This window comes from Gouania willdenowi, chromosome 4 (assembly GCF_900634775.1).
Source record: "Gouania willdenowi chromosome 4, fGouWil2.1, whole genome shotgun sequence".
NCBI lineage: Eukaryota > Metazoa > Chordata > Actinopteri > Blenniiformes > Gobiesocidae > Gouania > Gouania willdenowi.
The window spans coordinates 31799053-31822707 of NC_041047.1; the positions used below are offsets into that span (position 1 = coordinate 31799053).

At 38.6% G+C, this 23655-nt stretch overlaps 1 protein-coding gene across 1 annotated transcript; it reads right to left on the reverse strand.

The window, feature by feature from the left end:
- Window positions 1–2492: 2492 nt before the first annotated feature.
- Window positions 2493–16250, reverse strand: plcxd1.1 (phosphatidylinositol-specific phospholipase C, X domain containing 1, tandem duplicate 1). The gene is made up of 7 exons (XM_028444520.1): window positions 15990–16250; window positions 14218–14344; window positions 11729–11871; window positions 11517–11645; window positions 10518–10679; window positions 6541–6721; window positions 2493–4722 (listed from the first exon to the last, which is right to left on the reverse strand). Exons 2-7 carry the CDS (start codon window positions 14333–14335, stop codon window positions 4481–4483), a joined length of 975 nt encoding a protein of 324 aa, XP_028300321.1. The 5' UTR covers window positions 14336–14344; window positions 15990–16250; the 3' UTR covers window positions 2493–4480.
- Window positions 16251–23655: the final 7405 nt, after the last annotated feature.

The following is a 23655-nucleotide window of genomic DNA, read 5'->3' on the forward strand; positions in this document are numbered from 1 at the left end:
GGGGTGAGACCAAGACTGACACTTTATTTGTTAATTTTCCTCTCTCTCTCTCTCTCTCTCTCTCTCTCTCTCTCTCTCTCTCTCTCTCTCTCTCTCTCTCACCCCCTGTATGATTCTCTCTTTATGATTACCTTTTTCAGAGTCTCATCTTTCGGTGGATCTCAATATAAATGGTGCATGTTTAAGTAATTACAGTCGTGTACATCACTTTATGGTTTCCAATATTTCTCGGGTTTGTCCTAATGTTCACTGGGCATGATGATTTACAGTGTTTTAAGGACTAAAAAAGCTTCAGTGACACCACAGCTTATTATTACAGCGCTGTGTAATATTAAATATATATATGTATATATATATATATATATATATGTATGTGTATATATATATATATATATATATGAAGAAGATGAAGAAGAAGAAGAAGAAGAAGAAGAAGAAGAAGAAGAAGAAGAAGAAGAAGAAGAAGAAGAAGAAGAAGAAGAAGAAGAAGGGGAAATTGAGTTTTGCAGCAACATGATTAAACAAGAGCAAACAGTAAGAAACAAAAATAAATACCAACATAAATAATAACGCAAAAATATATAATATATATCAAAATAAAGGTGAAGATCTTTATGGAAATCCACCAAAGAGGGTTATGTTTTTAAAACTTTTCATTTGTGAGGGTAAAATTGAGCTACAAATAAAATTAGATTGTGTAAAGTTTTCATAGTGTGTGTTCTGTCAGTAAAACCAAAGACAACACAAAGCATAAACTACTGTAAATGTGATCTCGGATAAAAAGGGAAATAATGCCCTCAACAGCAGATGTGTTGAAGTCTGAAACAAATGTCACAGAGTCTGTATCCACATTTGCAAAATGTATAGTTTGTCGACGTCTTTCTTAAATTCAAACTAGCCGTTTCTTTTACATTGCAGCATTGATATAGAGTCATTAGAAAAAGAAAAAACACTCACAAGTTCTGATAATTGGGCAGAATTAGCAGCCAAAACCAAACGCTTTCATATTTTTTTAAATATAAATTCTTTCTCTGTCAAAGACATGGTGAAAATCTAAAATTAACGTGAAAAAAAGGTTGGCTTTGATCCATCCAAAGTCTTCTTGTTACTAAAAAGATGTTAGTGTGCTGTCAAGGTATGCTGTGGTATCTGCTCCAACAAAAATATTGCGTGAGATACAACATCCCAGAATTTTGATCAGGGCGTGAATTTGGAGACGAGCAGCTCATAAAACAGCATGAAAGCATACATCCATTAGTCTCGGCTGCTTTATTCAAAACAAATCCTCATCGGTTTGTGACTGAAGATGCATCCTACCTTTCTTTTTCTCACCATGTGACCACCAGATACAGAACGCACACACTTTTAAATAAATACATACATATTTACACATTTTTTTCTGATTTAAATACATCGCAACAACACACCACAAGCCAGTGTTCATAATGTAAATGCAGTTTCTGCATATTTTGTGTAACATTAGATATGGAAGCAGGCCTTAAAAGTTGAGTGTCACTTTTTACTTGTTTAATGTACATTTAAACATGTTTATATTTGCATCTGTTTGCTATATCACTGAGATGTTTATAAAAAGAGAGTTTTTCAGTGTTTTATAAAAAAAACACGGGGTTTATGTTTTTTAAACCAGACAAAGTCTTCAGTGTGTTTGAAGCTAAAAGATGGCGTGATAGTCAGGCAGGCAGGACTAACTTGTTATTCAGGTGTTTCCTGCACTGTGCGTGTTCCTTTCATTTCTTTTGTGCAAGGTGACATTTTGGTAGAAGTGGTGTTTGTAGTTGAGGAATAGAAACCCGTTTGTAACCAATGAGCTTAAAAATGACGTCAATGAGAACTCAGTAAAATGTTTGTGCTTATTAACCCTTAATGCTGTGGTTGGTAAACTGTCAAAGCACCAACAGAAGAACTACATTTACCTGCTGAGCTCAACAACATCACAGGCCTTTGCCTAAAGGTACAATACATGGGGTTTCCTTATTGTGGTCCTGGATAGTACTGTCCTGCATGTGTCTACGATTTACATTATGAGCACCATACAATGAATGTAAAACCAAAAATATATATGGTGGGGCAAGTTGTCCCACTTAAAGAGATGAGGTCTGTCATTTTCATCATAGACTTCAACTGTGAAAAAGAAAAAAATCCAGGAAATCAGTTTAATTTTTAAAGAATTTATTTGCATAATGGTGCAGAAAATAAACATTTGGTCAATAACAAAAGTTCAACTCAATACTTTGTAATGTAACCTTGGTTGTCAACGACAGAGGTCAAACGTTTCCTGGTTTGCACACTGTAGCTGGTAGTTTGGCCCATTCTTCTATGCAGATCTTCTCTAGAGCTGTGACGTTTTGGGGCTGTCGTTACTGGGTAACATGGACTTTCAACTCCCTGCACAGATTTTCTATTGGGTTGAGGTCTGGAGACTGGCTAGACCACTCCAGGACCTTGAAATACTTTTTACAGAGCCACTCCTTTGTTACTTGGGCAGTGTGTTTGGGATCATTGTCATGGTGGAAGATCCAGCCACATCTCATCTCAATGCTCTCACTGATGGAAGGAGGATTTTAGCCAAAATATCCTGATACATGGCCCCATTTTCCCTTTCCTTAATACGGATCAGTCGTCATGTCCCCTTCGCAGAAAAGCAGCCCCAAAGCATAATATTTCCACCCCCATGCTTCATAGTGGGTATGGTGTTCTAAAGGCTTTAACATACTCAGGCAGACTCCTTGCACAACGGACATCGTGCGGACTGTCCACTCTCCTCACCCAGGCACACCGCAGCATATTAGTTTCCATTAAAATACTACATTTACTACAATCCTTAGCACTTTTCTGTAGTCCTTGTACTCCTGGGACATGTTTAAAATGTGTCGGTACTTTTTTTTTTTATTGAGCAAAGGTACAGAATATGTACATAAAAAGGCACTTGAATGTAATATAAATCTGAAATAATAATAGTTAGAATAGAATACTAAAGTCAAACCTTTCGTAGCTCATCTGCTAGTCTCTCTTCTAAGCTTGTGTTCATCTCTCCTGCTCTGTTTCACCAGGCGGTAAAATGCAGGTTGTCGTTACATTTAGTGCGGGTCGATACTAGGCCAAGTAGTGATTTGTGTGACACCAACCAAGCGGAGAAGTCTGCGCGGTCTGAGCTTTGCATTTAATTGGCCTGGCGGACTCCTCACGTACACCGCACGGACTCTGCTTTGTGGGTGTCTGCCCAAGTATGTTTGAGCTTTTAGGATGCAACTCAGCATTTTTCCTCCTCCAAACATGCGATTGGTATTTATACCAAAAAGCTCTATTTTGGTCTCATCTGACCACATCATATTCTCCCAATCTTCCTCTGAATCATCCAGATGGTCACTGGCAAACTTTACACAGGCCTGGACATGTGCTGGTTTAAGCAGGGAGACATTTCAGGCGTTGCAGGATTTTAATCCATGACGACGTATTGTGTTACTAATAGTAACCTTTGTTACTGTGGTTCCAGCTCTCTTCAGGTCATTGGCCAGTTCCCCCTGTGTAGTTCTGGACTGATTCCTCATTAATCCAGGTAATGAGTGGAGGACAGAAGAGCTTCTTAAAGGTCTGTGAAATTGTTTAAAAATCATACAATGTGAATTTCCTGGATTTTTTTTCACATTCTGTTTCTTACAGTTGAAGTGTTGTACCAATGATGTAAAATTACATACCTTGCATCTTTTTATATGGGACAACTTGCACAATAGGTGGCTGCGAAATACTTTTGTGCCCCACTGTATATATATTTATGTTTAAACAACAATGGAAGCCTTATCATCTTTAAAAGTAGCCCACATGATTGGTTCTGGCCTGAGTTTTTTTTTGGGAAATATGTGGATGTTTCATGACACTTAAACACACCTGCCCTTAACGTTTTTGCATTTCTGTATCGAACACTCAAATGAAGTGAGAGTGTTTGCTTCATACTGCTCATTTATTGAAAAGCTAAACTCCACAGGCACGGTGGTGCAGCACCGTTCTAAAAAAAAACAACAGTTCAGTTCATGCAGAGTCACCCATGCATTTCACAAAGGTTTCCTCTTCTTTACATTCTCAGTGGTTACATTGTGCATTGTGTGCTAGCTAGATCTAAAACCTACAGTTGAATACATTGCTAGTGCTTACTTGTCATTCATTGATTTGTCAGTGTGATAGTACTAGTAGCATTATTGCTTTGGTCATCTTAGAGTAAGACGAGGTACCAAGCTGATACAGTATGTGATACTGTTACACGATACTGATACTGATGCAGCTGCATAAATAAATAGTGCTTCGAGTGTAAACAAATTGAGTTCAGGTCAAAAGAAAAAACATTTTGTTCTATAAATACAAATTTCCTCAACTCACGCTGTGTGCTTTTATTTTGAAATGATAAATTAGATAATGATAAATAGACTTCATGCATGGTTTCACTTTTTTTTCAGTATCTCAGTGTTTAGGACCACTTCAGAAGTTTTTCATTGAGTGCAACAATGGTGGGCACAAACGCACTCTCCGTGATGAAGTCTCCGGCGATGATGTTGAGCGATCCCACCTCGGAGCCGGGCGTCTGCTCCTTCAACCAGCACAGCAGTGTGGGGTACGTGGACGTCACTAAGTCCTTTAGAGACTCTGTTGGGTGGGTGCAGATGTATTTCAGGTCCTCGGTGAGATTCATTCCTGTGACAAAGAAACCTCCTGCAACACAGAGTGCTCACGTTTATGGAATTAACAAAAAAATAACCAAACACGTTATGTCTAATATTTAATCAAAGTAGTTAAAAAACCCAGGCGAACACCTGCCACCTTCAGGTACACCTTTATCTCTGTGGATAGCGCCCCTAGTGTTTACAATTAACTATTCACATATACACACACCTACATAAGTAGCCACATTTATATAAAATACTAGTTTAAAGAGTCGACTCCACTTTCTACCTCTCACACAAACCACACATTTTATGTTGCTTTTTAAAAAAAAATAAAAAATAAATATATATATATATTTATATTTTTCTTAAAAAAAAATATATTCAACATCAATAAACACCAAAGCATTTCAAATAAAGAACAAAACTCACATTTAATTTCATTGCTGTCAAATATTTGATTAGAAAATGTTTTTTGATTGAATTCATTAATTTATTTTTACTGATATTTAAAAAAAACCCAAAAAAAACGTCTATTTTATAATGCAACACACATGTCATGACAAAAACAATATACTGTATATATATATATATATATATATATATATATATATATATAGATGATACACAGACATAATGCAGTACATACACAGTACAATAAGTAAATAGGTGAGCAGTGGTTATTTACCAATTTACACCACGTGTGTAGTTATGTAGGAAAGGAAAAATCAATTAGTAAGATCCCAATAACTTTAAATGATGTCATGGAACATTAGAGGAACTGGCCAACGGGTTAGTCTTCGAGAAAGTGTATGAGTGTGGTTTGGAATTGAGGGGTGTCTATTCATTGTCACAAATGTGTTGGAGATGTAGTCTGATAGTATGTTTTTTTCATTGTGGGATATTAATATTAGCTTTGAATTCCCAGTTTATGAGTATAGTTTTTTGGCGATGGTTAGAGCTACGAGTAAGTATTTGCTCTCTGGTGGTAATGGGGTAATGGCCAGAATAAAAATGCATTGTGGCCCACAGTTGGATGAGTGCTGGTATATTTGGTCGGTTTGTAGTTGACATCTGGTATTGCTATGGCAGTATTGTGACCCAGATGTGGCAAACAGGTGTGTCCACTATAGTGCCATCATTAAACACAGTATATGGGCCAGACCAGAAATTTGAGTGTACGCCAGTTATGGGTCAGAATTAGAGTGCACAGTGGGGGCCAGTGCTGGTTTATTTGGCCTGTTCTTGGCTGACATATGGCAAACGGGCGTAAAGCGCCTGTGTGCCATCATTTCATGCGGTATGTGGGCCAGATGACCGTGTCAGGTGTGGGCCAGATGTGGCCCAGAAAAATGTTGCTATCTGGGGGATGATTGATAAGTCTCCAAGCCGACAGAGTGAGGGGACAGTGGGATGTGGTAGGCCAAGAGGGCAGAGAGGGAGGGAAGTGTTGCTTTTTTTGAAAATTTAATTATATGGTCACCCTAAAAAATATATCAAAAGAATTGTTTGATTGGAAATGAAAAATACGGATCTCTTATCCAATTTTCCTTTCTCTATCTAATTGTAATTGTTGTTGTTGTTGCTAAGTCTGCATTCAACATGCTCTCTGACGTAACTGTTTCACAATCTTAGATGTTTGATTCAGCATCTAAAGAATGAAAAGCTCTAGCTTTTGTCTGTGTGCTGTGATGAAGCAGTTCAGGATTTCCACACAGATGTAGGAATGTTTGTAAATGTAAAATACTTAGTAGATCTTGACAAGTTGTTTTAAGCATCATTTCAAAGTGTTTGTGGCTCCTGGACTAAAAAGAGTTTGACACCCCGTATTTAAATAATCAGCACATGGTTTAACTCTGGAACCCACCTGGTCTACCGTGTTGTTTTCTGTGTTCAAACTCGTCGATCAGAGCTTCAGCTTTGCATTTGTTGGCCCACCAGTAAGGAATGTGTAGCCACAGCTCGCTGTGATAGCGTGACATATTGTGCTCATAGGACACGATCACTTGGTAGCCCAAAGCCCACAGCCTTCGAAGAGTTAACATTCCCTGAAAGAAAAGGCAGTTAAGTTAGAAAATGTAGTCCTCAGGTAATAGAAACTGTTTGTTTGTGTGTGTTTTATGCAATCTATATCATCTTAAGTTATAAGAAATAAACCAGTGTTTCCCAAACGGTGTGCCGTGAGGCAAGTCTGGGTGTGCCGTGTTAAACCATACATTTACTGCAATATAAAACTACACAAAAATATTTTTTTCTTAATTGACTACTTTGTATGCACTCATTTTATAATACAGAGGCAAACTCTGTACCTAAAATATTTTGTTAATAAATATTTCATGACTAACATAGTTGTCTTTGTCAAATTTGATTTGACATTAATAAATAATTATGCACGTGTAAAGGCTATTTTGCACAATAGCCGTGCCTTCAGATTTTTACTTGTCCTTGGTGTTCCTTGGGCACCAGAAGTTTGGGAACCACTGAAATAAACAATATATTAAATTTAAACATGCCCGGCCTGCAAATATGTTTCTCTGCCATCTAAATCATCACATTTGGTTTGTACTGATTCTTTTTACAAAGAACCTGCAGCATCAACACGTAGGGAATGTGAGCTGGGATAGAGAGGTTAGTTTAACCTACCGATGATGTGTTGTTGCAATAAGTAATCCTGTCACATCTAAGCCAGGGGTGTCAAAACCTGATCCTCGAGGGCTGCAATCCTGCAAATGAGACGTCTCCCTGCTTCATCTAAACTAAAACATCTCAAACCTGCAGGATTGCGGCTCCTTCAGGACCAAGTTTGGAAACCCCTAAAATAAAATGTCTATAGAAAAATTTGAACTCTCCGCCCACAGCTACATTGTATTCTTTTTAATGCTGAGTTGCAGCTTAGAACAAGACTTTTTGAGAGCCATTTAAAAGTAACTTTTATATCACTTTTAACTTATCTCTCCTTAGCTAAAGAGGAATAGTCATAATTTTTTATCTTTTCAATAAAAGGATATTTTTTTCTCTCGTTATGTTGGGGTGGCCCTAAAAATGTTTCATTCTTCAAAGAGGAGCACAACAGAAAAAGTTTGTTTACCTGATCTAATCTAGCAGTGTCTCATCATATTTCTTTTTATACATATTTAGTTTGGGACTATGCTCTAAGGTGCAGACTAATAGCAATTTAGTGCTTGGGCAAGTGTTTATACAAGGACACTATACAACATGTAGAATAAAGTAAAAATGTTACAGTAAAATCAACAGTAGACAGGATGTCACAGTAGAGTCTAGTACCAGAAAAACACTTGGTTAGCCAAACTGCATCTGAATAGAATAACTAAATACTTTTTAATTTTAAAATAGTAGGATAGTATACAAATAAAAATGGCAAAAGAAAATGAAGGAGTAAAAACATTTAGCATAGGTTAAAGCAGTGGTTCTCAAACTTTTTTGGCTCAAGTACCCCCTTTCTTTTATTTCTGAATCCAAGTACAGTGTCCGACTACAACAATTTGCTCAGAATACTATGAAAAAACAACTACAGAGCATAATGATGGAATGAATGAGTGATGACACAGATTTGAAAGAATATAATTTTGTAAATAAGTGGAATAAAACTGTATGTAGTGTCTAATGAATAGAATTATTTCTATAATTTTTTTAATCATTTTGGTCATCTCCTGCTTGGTGTGGAACCAAGACTGACGGTTGTTCTAATCAAGATAATTTCCAACATCATTATTATAATTATCGTTTTTAACCCTATATTTTTAATGCTTTCATTTGTAAATTTTTACTCTCTCTCTCACTCTCTCTCTCTCTCTCTCTCTCTCTCTCTCTCTCTCTCTCTCTCTCTCTCTCTCTCTCTCTCTCTGTAGTGCAATTGCATACCCCTAGGGCAGACATCAGTAACTGGCATCCCGGGGGCTACATGCAGCCCTCGGTCTAATATTTTGCGGCCCCCAAAGTAAACGTACAAAATGACAGAAAAATACATAAAACAAAAGCAGGAAAATACAGTAAAAATATTGAGGGATCAAGTAGGACTGTCAGGGTCAGTTCTACAGTGGTTCTCCTCATATTTATCTGGGCGCAGCTTTAGTGTGACAGCTAACCAAATAAGGACTGAGTCAGCGAATTTGTTGTGTGGAGTCCCTCAAGGCTTCGTTTTGGGTCCTGTCTTATTTTTGTTGTATTTGACCCCCTTGGGAAAGATCGTCCAAAGGTTTAGTGATGTTTTTTACCACCTATTCGCTGATGATATTTTACTGCTCCTTTAAGCCGTCTGAGATGCAGAAGCTAAACTCCCTCCTCCATTGTTTAGTGGAAACAAAACAATGGCTAAGCGATAACTCTCTGCAGCTCAATGCAGGCAAAACAGAAACACTGATTATTGCCCCTGATGACTTCATTCCAAGGATTAAACAGTATTTGGGTGACTTAGGCCAGTCTGATAAATCAAGCCTGAGAAACTTGGGAGTGATTTTTGACAAAGACACATCATTAGTGCAGCACTGTAAGCAGCTGACGAGGAACTGTTTCTTACAACTAAGGAAAATATCTAAACTCAGGAAAATGGTGTCACAGAATGATTTGGAGCTCATCATCCATGCTTTTGTGTCTTCACATTTAGACTATTGTAATAGTTTTCTTGTCTGAACAAAAAGGGGCTGTCTCGACTGCAATTAGTGCAAAACTCTGCAGCGAGAATTCTGACCCGTACTAATAGGAGGACTCACATATCCCCTATTCTAAAAGAACTCCATTGGTTGTCAGTGTCTTTTAGGATCAATTTAAAATTCTGGCTCTAGCTTTCAGAGCCTTGCAGGGTCAGGCTCCTTCTTACATCAGTGATCTGATCCAGCCTTACACCCCTGCTTGGGCTCTGAGGTTTGTGGATCAGAATCTGCTGATGGTTCCTCACACTCGTTTTTGGACAAGAGGAGATCAATCGTTCCAGGCTGTTCCTTGGCTTTGGAATGAGCTTCCGCTCTCTCTGCGTTCTATTGACTCTGTCGACACCTTTAAAAGCCTACTTAAGAACTATTTATTTGTTCAACATTTTAATTAGCTACTCTTGGATGGCTATGATTTTATGTTGTCTTGGCCTTTTATACTGTGTGTACTATTTTTGCTCTTAAACTGTGTTGTGATGCACTTTGTGGGTTTTGGTCTGTGAAAGGTGCTATAGAAATAAATGTTACTTACTGACTTACTTACTAAAAGACAAGAAAAACACAGAAAATACTCCAAAAACACAAAACTACTCCAAAAATGAACAAAATGACAACAGTATAACACAAAATGACACCAAATAACACAAAACAACAACAAAAATACACACTATGACTCCAAAAAACATATATTTTACAGGAAAAATACACAGAAGGACAACATAAATGCACAAAAAGCACACCACATTACAATAAAAACGAATTGTTCTTTCCTGTGTTAATGCTCAGATTGGTCATTATTCTAAATGCTAACATGAACGTTGATAATGTGGCCCTTCTATCAAACAAACACATATTCATGGCCCCCGCTGTGATAGAAGTTGCCCACCTCTGCCCTGGGGTAACCAAATCACGCTGCTCTCATTAAAAGAGTTACACCTGTGGCCTGGAGGGCCAGTTCTACATCAACTAATAATACTTATATTTTCATAGTTTTCTATGTAGATAAATCATTAAAGCCCCAGTTCTTCTGTAATAATGCATTAGTGTAGCCACAAAAAAATAAAAATAAAAAATCAGGCAGGTTGTATGACAGTTTATCCTGTGCTTCATGCTGGAAACCCTGACCATAAACCCAGACAGGATAAATATCTGAAACTTGTGCTGTTAGATGGGTTACCTGTACAGCTTTAGGACAGAGTTTGGAGGTAAAGATGTTGCGAATGGTTGTGAGAAGCAGCATGTGGAGCTCCTGGCTGAGGCCCAGGAAGTGGCTGAAGGAGAGGATGACGACCTCTGAGGGATGAGCATCCAGCCAATCACTGATGTCCTTTAGAACAGTCTGTCATAGAAACAAATCAACATGGCTGATGAAAATAGAACCATAGAACCACATAGACCAAATGTGTCAAACTCAAGGCCCGAGGGCCAGATCCGGCCCTTTAGGTCATCAAATTTGGTCCACAGGAGAAAGTTAAAAAAAAAATAACTCAAATTATTGTCCAAATTACCAAATAATTCTGTTGAGGATATCTCAGATATCTGAATATACAAATTCAATGAAACTCCACAATATTTGGAGGATCGCAATTTTCCTGAAATTATCTCACATAATTTCCCCAAATTAAACAAAAATTGATCAGAAAATCAATGAAATTTAAAAAAAAAAAATTCCTGCAAGGTCTGATATACTGTATGTTAATTATTGCCTGGATATTATTGGCCCCTTATGATTTATATGTCGTGTAACGTACAAACTTAAGGATATTGATGTTGAAATTGCTTGTTTTCCTGCCTGAAATCTACGGCCCACTTAGGATCAAACTACTTCGTATTTGAGCACTGAACTAAAATAAATTCAACACCCCTGACACAGACTCACAAAACAACCACAAGGTGGCACAAAATCCAACAATCTACAACAAACACAACAGATCTCTATAATAGATGATAACGAAGGGTGTAAATCATACAGCCACACAACATGACCACAAAACAATAAAACTGAAAAAAGGGACAAAAAATCTGAATGAGAATCAAGGATAGAAAATATCAATAGTTAAGTAATGTAAAAAAAAAAAAAAAACAACACAAAGCTAATCAAACAGCACAGAAACACAACAAGAGAAAGCAAACGTTTGCATTAATGCATGTGTGCGTGTGCACATTGTTGCTTCACCTGTACAGTAAGTGAGGTGTAAACCCCGTGGTAGAAGTAGAGGTCTGTGGAGCTGTCGTTGGGTCTGTGCGCAATCCTCAGGTCAAAGTATCTGATCCCACAGTCCAGCTGCTGTTTTATGTTGCACTCCTGCAAACGCACACACCAGAGGAGGGAAATCTATTCTACAGAGGACAATCACAGTACAGCATTGTGTTTGTTGGCACACGTACCTGCGTTATAGCCCACTTGTACACAAAGGGTCGAATGAGAGGCTTCATGTATTTGTCCAGCTTTTGAAGCAAATCTGGCTGCATGAGGTCGACAGGAGATCTGTCGTTCATATCCAAACAGTAGGTTATTGCATTGTGGCTTCCTAAACAGGACAGAGACAGATGACAACTATAATGATCAATTATCAACTTCTTGAATTCATCATTAGCAGCCTCTGTAACACTAAGAGGAGGAGTCACAAAAGAAAGTGGCAAACATAAACTTGGACCACCCCAGGTAATAAACTCTAGACCACCTGATGTCACCACAGATAATAAACACCCACCAACTACAGAAACAAACAAACAAACCAAAGAGCTTATAAGAATGTAATAAAACGTGTACAAACACAAACAAATCAGATATAAAAACAGAACACACACAACAACTGTGACAGAACAAAAAGTACCTTTTAAATGCAGAACACTGAAAAAACAACACAAAACTAAGATAAATACATCAACCTGGAAAAGTGAACAACAAAGAGCACAACAGGAAGGAAAAATATATCTTATTTACTTACAGATATTCAAAAAATACATACATATAATAGTAAATCAAAAGGGATGCATGTCTAACAAGCCTTAAGTTGCTTTGTGAATACAGAAGATGCTTCCTTTAAAACAAGAGGCAGAGTTATTAAACCCAAAATACACACAATCACAAAGGGCCTGTACTAGAAGCTAGATAATTATATCCTGGATGTATCTCTGTTAGCGGGATTCAGCTAACTAAACATTCTCCATCAGACAGAAGCTGTCCTACGAACCTCGACTACAACTCACTAAAGGCTGGGATACACTGCGATTTTTTCAATCGTTGCACTCAGCCCCAGATCAAACTGTGCGACTCAGGTTCAGAGCCCGAATGTGTGCAACTCACGATTCATGTTCTCATACTGTACAGACCGACACTCTGACACGTTCATACACGACACGTCGGGGTCTTGTTTCCAGAAATGCAACTTACAAATTAGAAGAAGAAGAAGAAGAACTCTGAAGTGTTGCCATTAAAATAGACGAAGAAGTGGAGAGAAGCTCGCAAATCTCAGAAAAAAGAGCTTTAAAAAAGAAAAGACGGTGATGTGATGGACCAGGAGCTGACTGGACAGACATGGGCAGTACAGTTTGTCAATTTTACAGCGGTCCTACGGTGTTCGCACATGCACAGTGTGAGAGTTTAAGGTAAGCCGGTCCGCGGCACTGCTTCAACTGTGAGATACCCTAACGAGGAGCAACTGGATTTCAAACACGTTTGATTTCCTTACGACCATACGATTGTTGATCGGGAGCTGGTCGTGAGGTTCATCACTTCTCGTGACCCTATGTACAGTATACTACACGATGCACGACACACGATCTAGCAGAGACTCGCACGATCCCACAAAATAGACGCACAAGTTGAAAATCGGCTCAAAATGGGCCAAAAATCGCACAGTGTATGCCTGCCTTGAGTTAAGTGAGTTGATTTCAGCCTGGCTTCGTGCACACTCATGTGACAGAGGAGCAGATTACAGCGTCAGACCAATCACAATCACAAAGAAACTGTGGAGAGCAATTTACCTCACAATAGAAAAATAATTCTTTAAAAATATGAAGAATTAAAATCCACAATTCAGACCAAAAACAACACTGTTGCTGCAGTAAAAGCAGCAAGTGATTATTGCAGGAATTGATGAGTATTAATACTTAAATTAGTGAGATTATAAACAGAGAATAAACAGATACTCTGATCACTTTCTCTTTTACCTTGTCTGTGGCTCTGATGCAACGTTTATACAGCTCAGCCTACATCATAAGGTGGACTACAGTTATATTTTATATTATCTTACTGGACTGAGGCTCTTTGCATCACCCCAGAATACATTAATTCATTCATCAGTCTGAAAGTGCCCGAAACACGCAGGCTTTATCAGGTGACTTATTTTACTTTATCAGTCCATCAGATAAAAGTCTATATTTCCTATAGGATGTCATGGGTAGCATCGATGTATAAATATTCTCTCTCCTGTCAGTTCCATATCAGATGCACGCAGTGATGTCTACACACAATGATCCTCCTTTTCTTGGTCATGTCATTTTGTAAGAGAACTGATTGGTCAGGAGGCGGGACTTTAGTGCTCGCTCAGATCTTAACCAGAACAAAACCTGGTCCCGACCAGGTATGTCGTTCAGCCTGAGTTACCATGGTGATTTATCTCCGTAAGACATTAGCCAGCTTTGTAGTCCAGCACACACTGTTTAAATCTTGGAAGTTAGCGCGATAAGAGGAAATCTAGCTTCGTAGTACAGGCAGAACTGTGTGTGTGTGTGTGTGTGTGTGTGTGTGTGTGTGTGTGTGTGTGTGTGTGTGTGTGTGTGTGTGTGTGTGTGTGTGTGTGTGTGTGTGTGTGTGTGTGTGTGTGTGTGTGTGTGTGTGTGTGTGTGTGTGTGTGTGTGTGTGTACCCACCGGGGATGGCCAAGTGGTACAGGGGGACGTCCCACAGCTCACTTGGCAGGCGGGACATCCAACAGTCCATGGGCAGCTCTGCCAGGCTCACCAAACCAGACACCCCCACAGAGGACATGGTTCAACCCTGTGACAAGCACAAACACACACACACACAAATAAACAAAAACACAGATTGAGCATCACTTCCCTTTAAAGCTGATATCCGGAGTTTCTGAGAAATCTATGTTTATGTATGATTCTTTTGAAATGCGAAAAAAAACCTAACTATTCTTTTACTATGGTCTACTGCCGGTGGTCATTCATATACATTAATGTATATAAGTCCCTCCTTCGTCCTATAGACCCCTATACAAATGGAAACGACTGTCGACTGTGCCCAGCCAATAGGCTTTGACGTCCTGTTTTTGAGACTGTCAATCAAAGTGTGGAAAGCGGAACTGTGCACGGAAACAAGGCCACACGTCACAACAGCTCTTACCTGATTTTGTCTCATAACTGACCCACAGACCTATCAATGCGACCCGATGCAACCTTGTTATGTTTCGCGATGTGCATCCAGAAAAGTAGAGGCGTGGCTTCTGGTAGATTGCAGAGGCAGGGGGAGGAAGTGAGGCTTTTTAGGGCGGGACATCGAGACGTTTCTCAGAAACTCCGGATATCAGCTTTAAGGATATTAAAAGGCCACAAGACATATTGTCGATGGTACAGTTGGTTTTAACTTTATAACTTTAGACTGTTTTGTCTGGGTTTGCATTCTATCTGCAGAGTGGCACTTTTTGCACTTTAAATAGGAAGAATTGGTCTAATTTGTTTTGGGTTTTTTTTATTTTATATTCACGTGTTGAAAAGGTTATACACAGAGTTAGACAAATGAAAGCATGGTTATTCTTCAAACTGTATTTCCTCCAACTCTATTTTCTCTTTCCAAAAATATTGTCCGTTATCATTATCGTGAGCCCAGTATCGTATATCGTCCAGTGCAGTGAACTTTAGATATCGTCCCATCTCTAGTGATGACTAAGGTGCAGAGGTGTAAAGTGTACTGATATATTCTACTCAAGTAGAAGTACTGTTACTTGATTGAAATTAAAGTACAAGTCATACATAAAATACTCAAGTACAAGTAAAAAGTAGCTCAATGAAATAGTACTCAAAGTAAAAGTTACTTTCACCCAGCCACGTTTATTTTTAGTAATAAATCTTGCCAACATCTCATATATAAATTTAAAAAGGAAGAGACCAAATCTTGCACAACTGGAACTTGTTTTATTTTCATCTGTATAAAATAAAAGGTTTGTCAAAACGTGCAATTGTTTTTTTTGTTTTTTTTTTTGTTTTTTTTTTTAAATAAAATACAACCAACGAATTCAATAAAAATACAAAAATAAAAATGTCTTAGCTACATTTATGAAATAAAACAGTGTCATGCCAAATGTCCCATGTGTAACAACATAATAAGTAACAACCTCAACCTGACCATAGAAAGTGGCTGTGCGTTGATCAGAAATGGCACAACTAAGAACGGAAATAAAAAAAATATTCAAAAATAATAATATTCTACTCAGTAACGGTTGGGTGTAGAAATGTAACTAATTACTTTTTTTTTAAAAAAAAAACGTACTTAAGTACAAGTAAAATGACTGATTTAAACATATACTCAAAAAAGTACAAGTACCCATAAAAGCAACTCAATTACAGTAACGTGAGTACTTGTAATCTATTACTTTCACCTGTGCTCAGGTGGAGCTCCGACTCTGTCCGTGTCTTACCTCAACCCGGTGTGTAAAGGCAGGGTGTGTGTCAGAGGGCGGTGTCCGTCCCGGGGAGAGTCCTCATCACTGGAGATCCAACATGTATGATGGTCTTCCTGCTGTAAATCACCCACAGTAGTTACATTTGACACCAGCACAACATGGGATGGCGTTTTTTAGCTCCATGAGCAACGCAGTGGTCAGAGGCTGCTGGTGGAGCTGCTAGTGCTGATGATAAAGTCCATCCACGGCTGTGGCTGAGCTCCGGCTCAGCCCCGGCTCAGGCTGACAGATCAGCCAATCAGGAGTCAGGACGTGAGTCACCTGACCCACATCGCAGAGGACGCACTCCGTCTGTTCCCAAACTGCAGGGGGCAGTGTATCACAAATGCACGTCTACCACAGGACCAAACTAGAGAAGAAGAAGTCAACATTGTTTACAATATGGCGACGGCCGGTTAGCGTTTACAGTACTGCTTGAACAAAAGGAACTTTGTTGTCTTGTTATTGCAGAGACAGAAAAAAATGCACAGGTGGTCGAGTCGTCCTATCATCACAATCAGAATCAACTTTATTGGCCATGTAATGTTTGTTATACACACGAGGAATTTGACTTGGTGAACTGTGCTCTCTCTATTAATGTAAACATTAAATAATAACAGTAGTTAGACTAATATGTGCAAAACTAAATAAAATAATATGACAAGATAAGATAATAATAATAAGATAATAGTGCAGTGATCAGTAGTGCAGGTGAACATTTAAATTAAATAGTATTATTGTCCCGTGTATTGAACTTATCGTCCCATCCCTAGTGATGATTAAATGATAAATTGACTTGATTTTAATAGCGCTTTATAACCACAACATACAATCAGAGCTGTAGAGAGAGAAAGTTGCGACAACGGAAGTCCAAAATGCTTGACCGTCACGTGATTCATGTAGACGAATCCGTTCCCCGGAAGTTATTGACGGGCAATTTAAATTCATTGATTCCAAGTGACATAACTGGGATTTGCGGTAATTTGTCATCAATAACGGCATTGATTTTCAATATTTATACAGTACACCGTCATATGTATGTGTATATACAATATATGTTCATGTAGTTCCATATTTTTTTTTTTCCTGACGTAAATTTCTTTTAAAAATTAGTGTAAACAGTTACCTTACCTGCTTTTTTGACGTAGTTAAGGCCAACATGAATTTGGTTAAAAACCGTGTTGATATGTATTGTATACAAGATGAATTGCTTTGAATTTTCTTTAATGCACACATCTCAATGTTTATTGACATACTAATAGCCATACAAATTGTATGCATACAACCAACTTCTATTTAGAAGGGGGGGGGGGGTATTTAATCTTAATGATTTAATGTAATTTCTTACTTTCAGATATCTATATATCTCAGATACCCTTATATATACTGTATATAACACTATATTTAAATGAATACATAACATTTACAAATTCAGAATAACTTCACTGTCTACTTTTTGTTTTGCAAAAGGCAGAAACATATCTTTAGCTTGCATGTGCAGAAATCTGGAAAAAGGGGTCATTAAAAAACAAATCACATCCAGATAGGACACATTGAAAACATATTTATTGTGTTTACCTGTATCTATACTATAATTCAAGGGAGGTCTGTGTGGTTGTGTGGATGTGTGTGTGTGTGTGTGTGGAGCAAATATCTCCCGGACGCGGTGCCAGTTCGACTTGAAACTCGGTCGACGGGTTAAAAATACCCCAAGTGTGTGTATCTGTTATTTTGGAGTAATTTGGTAATTTCAAAATGTTTATTTTAATTTTATTTCACTTCTCGACAGCCCCGAAATGAAACCTATTCAACTTTTGACCTCAGGGTGTGAGGGGGCGCTAGCGCACCATCTTCACTGCACAACTCAAGAGTAAGAGCAAGAGTCACGTGTGAGGCCAGAGCCAATCGCTGCGCACACAGCTAAGCAGCTGTAAACACGCGAGCGATAGAGAAGAAGATAGTATAGACCGAGAAACGGAGCTCTCTGAATAGATTGTTTGAAACCGTCAGCCACTGGTGAGTCATTAGAGACACGTTTCCCAACCCGTTCCATCCTCCATCTGGAAAACTGCGGATTCTCTGTGGTGCATGGAAGCTAAGCTCTGACCACTCGGTTCAAAGGTAAAAAAAAATATTTTTGTTTTTTAAAAAAAGACAGCCAAATAAGCCAAATCAGCATTATCAGTACGCATGCGCGATTCCCGGGTCAATATATCCGGGTCAGAGTTCACGACTACCCAGCGTGTCAATAAAGCCCCTGTCTAGCGGAACAACCGGCTACTTATACGGACTTTTAGGCATTTACTTTGCTTAAGGTCGTTTTAAGGCAATATGCCAGGGTCCCATTGTTCAGTGCGTGACTGTTCCAACGGTACACGTGGGCTTAATACGTGGATGAAAGAGTTTTGCCCCGTTCACGAGTGCAATAAAGGAACCTCACGATGTATGTGCGACGCGCCATACGTACTCATCCCATTTCCTACTGAAAGAAAAGATCCAGAACGTCGTGCCGAATGGATTAAATCAGCAAGTTTGACATACTGTACTACATTAAAGCTAACTAGTAAACTAGTATATAAATATTATATTGTGATGTACATGTTAGAGAGGTGTCTCTCACCCAGCAGGTTTCGGGGGTTTGTTGGCGTCCTTTTCTTTCTCGCCACAATATGCCCGATCCCCCCAGGATCAACTGTCAACATCGATCTCGAGCAGAGATTTATAATCAAGGTTGACAGCCTCTCGTTCCTGCTGTTTTGTCAAAACTATAGGCGCTTTTTGAAATGACAATGCCCAAGCGAGGGCCACCAGTTCTTTCTTCCTCTTCCCAGTAACAACGTGTCCACGTCTCTTACAATATTCTTTTAAAACATCCACTTTACAACGCTCAAAATATTCAATATCTTTGTCAGACTCGGCCATGTTTACGTTTTATGATACGAGCTAGGCGGGAGCTGGTTAGTCCTGACCTTTGACCCGGACCAGCATGCTTTGCGCGCAGCGAGATGCCGAATCCGCTTATTGTAGATAATACTTTAATTTACTTACTCACTCATGTACTTTGGACCATGCAGTTTGGAGCTTTACGTTTTGTTTTGCGCAGTTTTGTTACTTTTCTGATTGGCGTCTCAAACATTCACGGGAACACACAAGGTATTTATTTATTTGATGCGCGTTCACGGAGTCGGATGTAGACACACACACACGGCTGATGCGCGTGCACGGAGTAGATGGATGTAGACACACACACACACAGTATTTATAATAAAAATATACTAAATGAGTAAAATTAAACAAAAACTAAACAATATTTATACAAAAAATACACAAAATGATTCCAGAATCACTACAATGGCAACAAAAACAATAATTATACAAATAATGCACAAAAAACACAACAGAAAAATTAAAAAATACACATAATGACTCCAAAAAACATACAATACAGAAAAATACACACAAAAAAAATGTAATAGTGAGTAAAAACAAAACAAAACAAACACATTTATCATGCTCATATCCCACAAAATGACTCCAGAGGGGTATTCCATAAAGGATGGTTAGCAAACTCTTAGTCTATTCATAAACTCTGGGTCAACATACCCCGCGATGGAAAACTCTGGGTATCGGATTCCATTACAGCTGGTATGAAGTGGGTTAAACAACCCTGAGTATGTAAACCTTGGGTTACTTACATGCACGCGCGCGATAAAAAGCCATCATCAATGGATCAAAGATGACTTGAGCTTCCATGACAACCACCCGGAAAATAGTGATTTATTCACCGTAATGGGTGAAATAAGCCGGTGTTTGAGGAATATGAGCCTGTTCTAAAGGTGCGTTCAGTCTTCAGTGATTATAGTGGCTTACATCACCCGTAATTAGTCACACTTTTGGTCGCTGCATCACTTTATAGCTTCAGTGACGTGACGAGCGGTGAATAATATGAATAAAATGTGTCTGAGGAGACGTGGCAGCAGCATAGGATGGCTGCATAGAGAGTCCTCCTGTTACACTGGATATTAAGAGAGTAAATGCCGCTTGATATTGCATCATTTATATTGATTTTTAATGTAATATTGTCGCCAGAGTCATCTCGACGTTCAAAAAAATGTAATAAAAGAACACTGATGCGGGATGCGAACCCGCGACCCGTCACTTTCAAGAGCAGCATCACAATTCACTGTGCCATCATACCTTCAAAGAGACATGAGTTACAGATTTAACTGTATAACAATATAAAAAAACAATCGAGCCTTAAAAATGTATTAATTTAAATTGTCATCTTCTACTTTATATTATCCACAGGTTTGTATTCAGAGAACTTTACTACAGACATTAGTAGATGATTTAATGCAGATCAACCTCTCAATGTGTTTCACTTAATGATCTGTATCCACAATGTTATAAAGAAAACTACCGTTTGCACAAAACAAACAAACAAAAAAAACGTAAAGCAACACAACATTAATGATGTGAACACGTCTGTGGTATGTGATGTTACTAATGTGTTTCAGAGAAAAGTATTAAGGTTCATTAAAGTGTTCAGAAACGGTGTTCAGGTGGGCGGAGCCAGGTAGAAACCCAGGGTTTCTTTGATAAAACCTGCCAGCGACCAGGTTTAGTTCACGGACAATGTTGCCAATGTTGAGAAGAACATACCTCGCGTTTAGGAATGGGATGAGTTTCCCTCATTTCAGCCTGAACATACTCAGAGTTTGAACATAACCCGCTTTATGGAATACCCCTCAGAATAACACTACAATGGCAACAAAAAACAATAATTAAAACAAAAAATATAAAAATTAGTAAAAAAAAAAAAAACCAACACATGTCTCATAGAATTAAACCAGGGTAATTACACATGTTATTTTACTTTGCACCTGCAAACATACCCCTTAATAATGCTACAGAGTATGTTATTATTATGCCTGTAATTGACAACTCTCCTTAAGCGCCCACTATATGAATGCATACTTCCAACGGGCACTGTACTAGTACATATATAAAAAATAGAAACTATATTTTTATTACGCACTTATGTATCAAGATGAATTCATTAAATAAATGTCCAATCTCCAATCTCTCCAAAAAAGGAGTGACAATGTTCCCAACCCAACCAGAGAGGAGAAAGAAATGGTTAGCCTAAGTCAGCAGGAGCAATCTAAAAATAAATCAGGATTACAACTACAGTGGGACAATTGTGCTAGTTCTCACACTTAAAAAGATAAGAGAGGCCTGTAATTTTCATCATAGGTATACCTCAACTATGAGAGACAAAATGGGAAAAAAAAATCCAGAAAATTACATTGAAGGATTTTTGATTAATTTATTTGGAAATAATAGTGGAAAATATGTATTTGGTCAATAACAAAAGTTCATCTCAATACTTTGTAGTGTACCCTTTGTTGACAATGGCAGAGGTCAAATGTTTTTAAGTCTTCACAAGGTTTTCACACACTGTTGCTGGTATTTTGGCCTATTCTTTCATGCAGATCTCCTCTAGAGCAGTGATGTTCTGGGGCTGTCGCTGGGCAACACAAACTTTCAACTCCCTCCAAAGATTTTCTATGGGGTTGAGATCTGGAGACTGGCTAGGCCACTCCAGGATAAGGAAATGCTTCTTACGAAGCCACTCCTTTGTTGCCCAGGTGGTGTGTTTGGGATCATTGTCGTGCTGAAAGACCCAGCCAAGTTTCAACTTCAATGTCCTTGCTAATGGAAGGAGGTTTTCACTCAAAATCTCACGATATATGGCCCCATTCATTCTTTCCTGTACATGGATCAGTCATCCTGGTCCCTTTGCAGAGAAACAGCCCCAAAGCATGATGTTACCACCCCCATGCTTTACAGTAGGTATGGTGTTCTTTCTCCTCCAAACACGACAAGTTGAGTTTTTACCAAAAAGTTATATTTTGGTTTCATTTGACCATATGACATTCGCCCAATCCTCTTCTGGATCAGCCAAATGCTGTCTAGCAAACTTCATACGGGCCTGGACATGTACTGGCTTAAGCAGGGGGACACGTCTGGCACTGCAGGATGAGTCCCTAGCGGCGCAGTGTGTTACTGATGGTAGCCTTTGTTACTTTGGTCCGAGCTCTCTGCAGGTCATTCACTAGGTCCCCCCATGTGGTTCTGGAATTTTTCCTCACCGTTCTTGTGATCATTTTGACTCCACGGGTTAGATCTTTCGTGGAGCCCCAGATCAAGGGAGATTATAAGTGGTCTTGTATGTCTTCCATTTTCTGATAATTGCTCCCACAGTTGATTTCTTCACACCAAGCTGCTTACCTATTGTAGATTCAGTCTTCCCAGCCTGGTGGAGGTCTACATATTTGTTTCTGGTGTCCTTTGACAGCTCTTTGGTCTTGGCCATAGTGGAGTTTGGAGTGTGACTGTTTGAGGTTATGGACAGGTGTCTTTTATACTGATAACGAGTTCAATCAGGTGCCATTAATACAGGTAATGAGTGGAGGATAGAAGAGCTTCTTAAAGAAGAACTTACAGGTCTGTGAGAGCCAGAAATCTTGCTTGTTTGTAGGTGACCAAATACTTATTTTAACGAGGGATTTACCAATTAATTCATTAAAAATCCTACAATGTGATTTTCTGGATATTTTTTCTCATTTTGTCTCTCACAGTTGTGATGATGACTATGATGAAAATGACAGGCCTCTCTCATCTTTTTAAGTGGGAGTACTTGCACATTTGGTGGCTGACTAAATACTTTTTTTGCCCCACTGTATCAAAAAAATCTGTGAGGTAATCATATTCAAACACTTCCTTTGCACTTTCACAAGTAACACAATTGAAAAGCTTACTGTTTGATGAAAAGATATGAAGTTATGTAGCCTATGTGTGTAGATAAAACTGAGTTGTGTGTGTTAGATTTCTCGTGTGTATCTGACCAGGCTCTTTTTATCTGGAATTGGATTGAGAAACAGGAGAGATTATTGAACTTTGTATAACAGTTTTAATAAAGATTTGATGGACACACAAGATACATGTATCAGTGAGGACTCTTCGGCGCCTGCTTACAAGGCCGCTAGTGTCGAATCCTCCCGAACAAAAAAAGACACACAGGTTTATACCCAGAAGGGCCGGATATCCAGTCTTAAAAAGGAGATGTCATTTCTGTTCCTGCCTGTAGCCTGATGATTTACGGTTACAAGTGTGTTGAAATCTGCTGACCATCTGGTTTTGTCTGGCTGGAATAAGCTGACTGTCTGTAGGTTTGTTATTTCTGGCTTAAAAGGAGAACTTATAAGTGCAGAGACAAAAGCAGGGTTTTATGCTGTTTTTTTTTTTTTTTTTTTGATTGTGTGTTCTTTTGTTTAGTTTTTTGTTTATTTGTTTTTCTTAGTAGAGCCACGGGGTGATTTTCGAATCCCTAAATGGTTGACCATCTATGTAAAGCTTGTCTACGACCAGTTTTGAATTTTTGCCTCTGTCGGTTTTCTTTGAAGATAGGATACAGGGTTTTTCCACGTTCATTTATTTCTCAAGGGAATTGGTCATTCATGCCAAATTGTGTGCCTTTAAATTGTCGACCTTTACTTTTAACCTGGATTTTCTGTTGAAAGTGTTCAACAGAACTGTTTTAATATGAGTGAGATGTCTCACTAGACTATCCTTCTTG

What these genes read in the sequence shown, in the direction of transcription:
- plcxd1.1 (XM_028444520.1), bottom strand. Translation starts at nt 14,335, where the DNA reads ATGTCCTCTGTGGGGGTGTCTGGTTTGGTGAGCCTGGCAGAGCTGCCC. An exon ending in GTACCACTTGGCCATCCCCG is followed by an intron (nt 11,872 to 14,217) that starts GTGGGTACACAC and finishes TGTCCTGTTTAG; the next exon opens with GAAGCCACAATGCAATAACC. An exon ending in ACAAGTGGGCTATAACGCAG is followed by an intron (nt 11,646 to 11,728) that starts GTACGTGTGCCA and finishes GTGCGTTTGCAG; the next exon opens with GAGTGCAACATAAAACAGCA.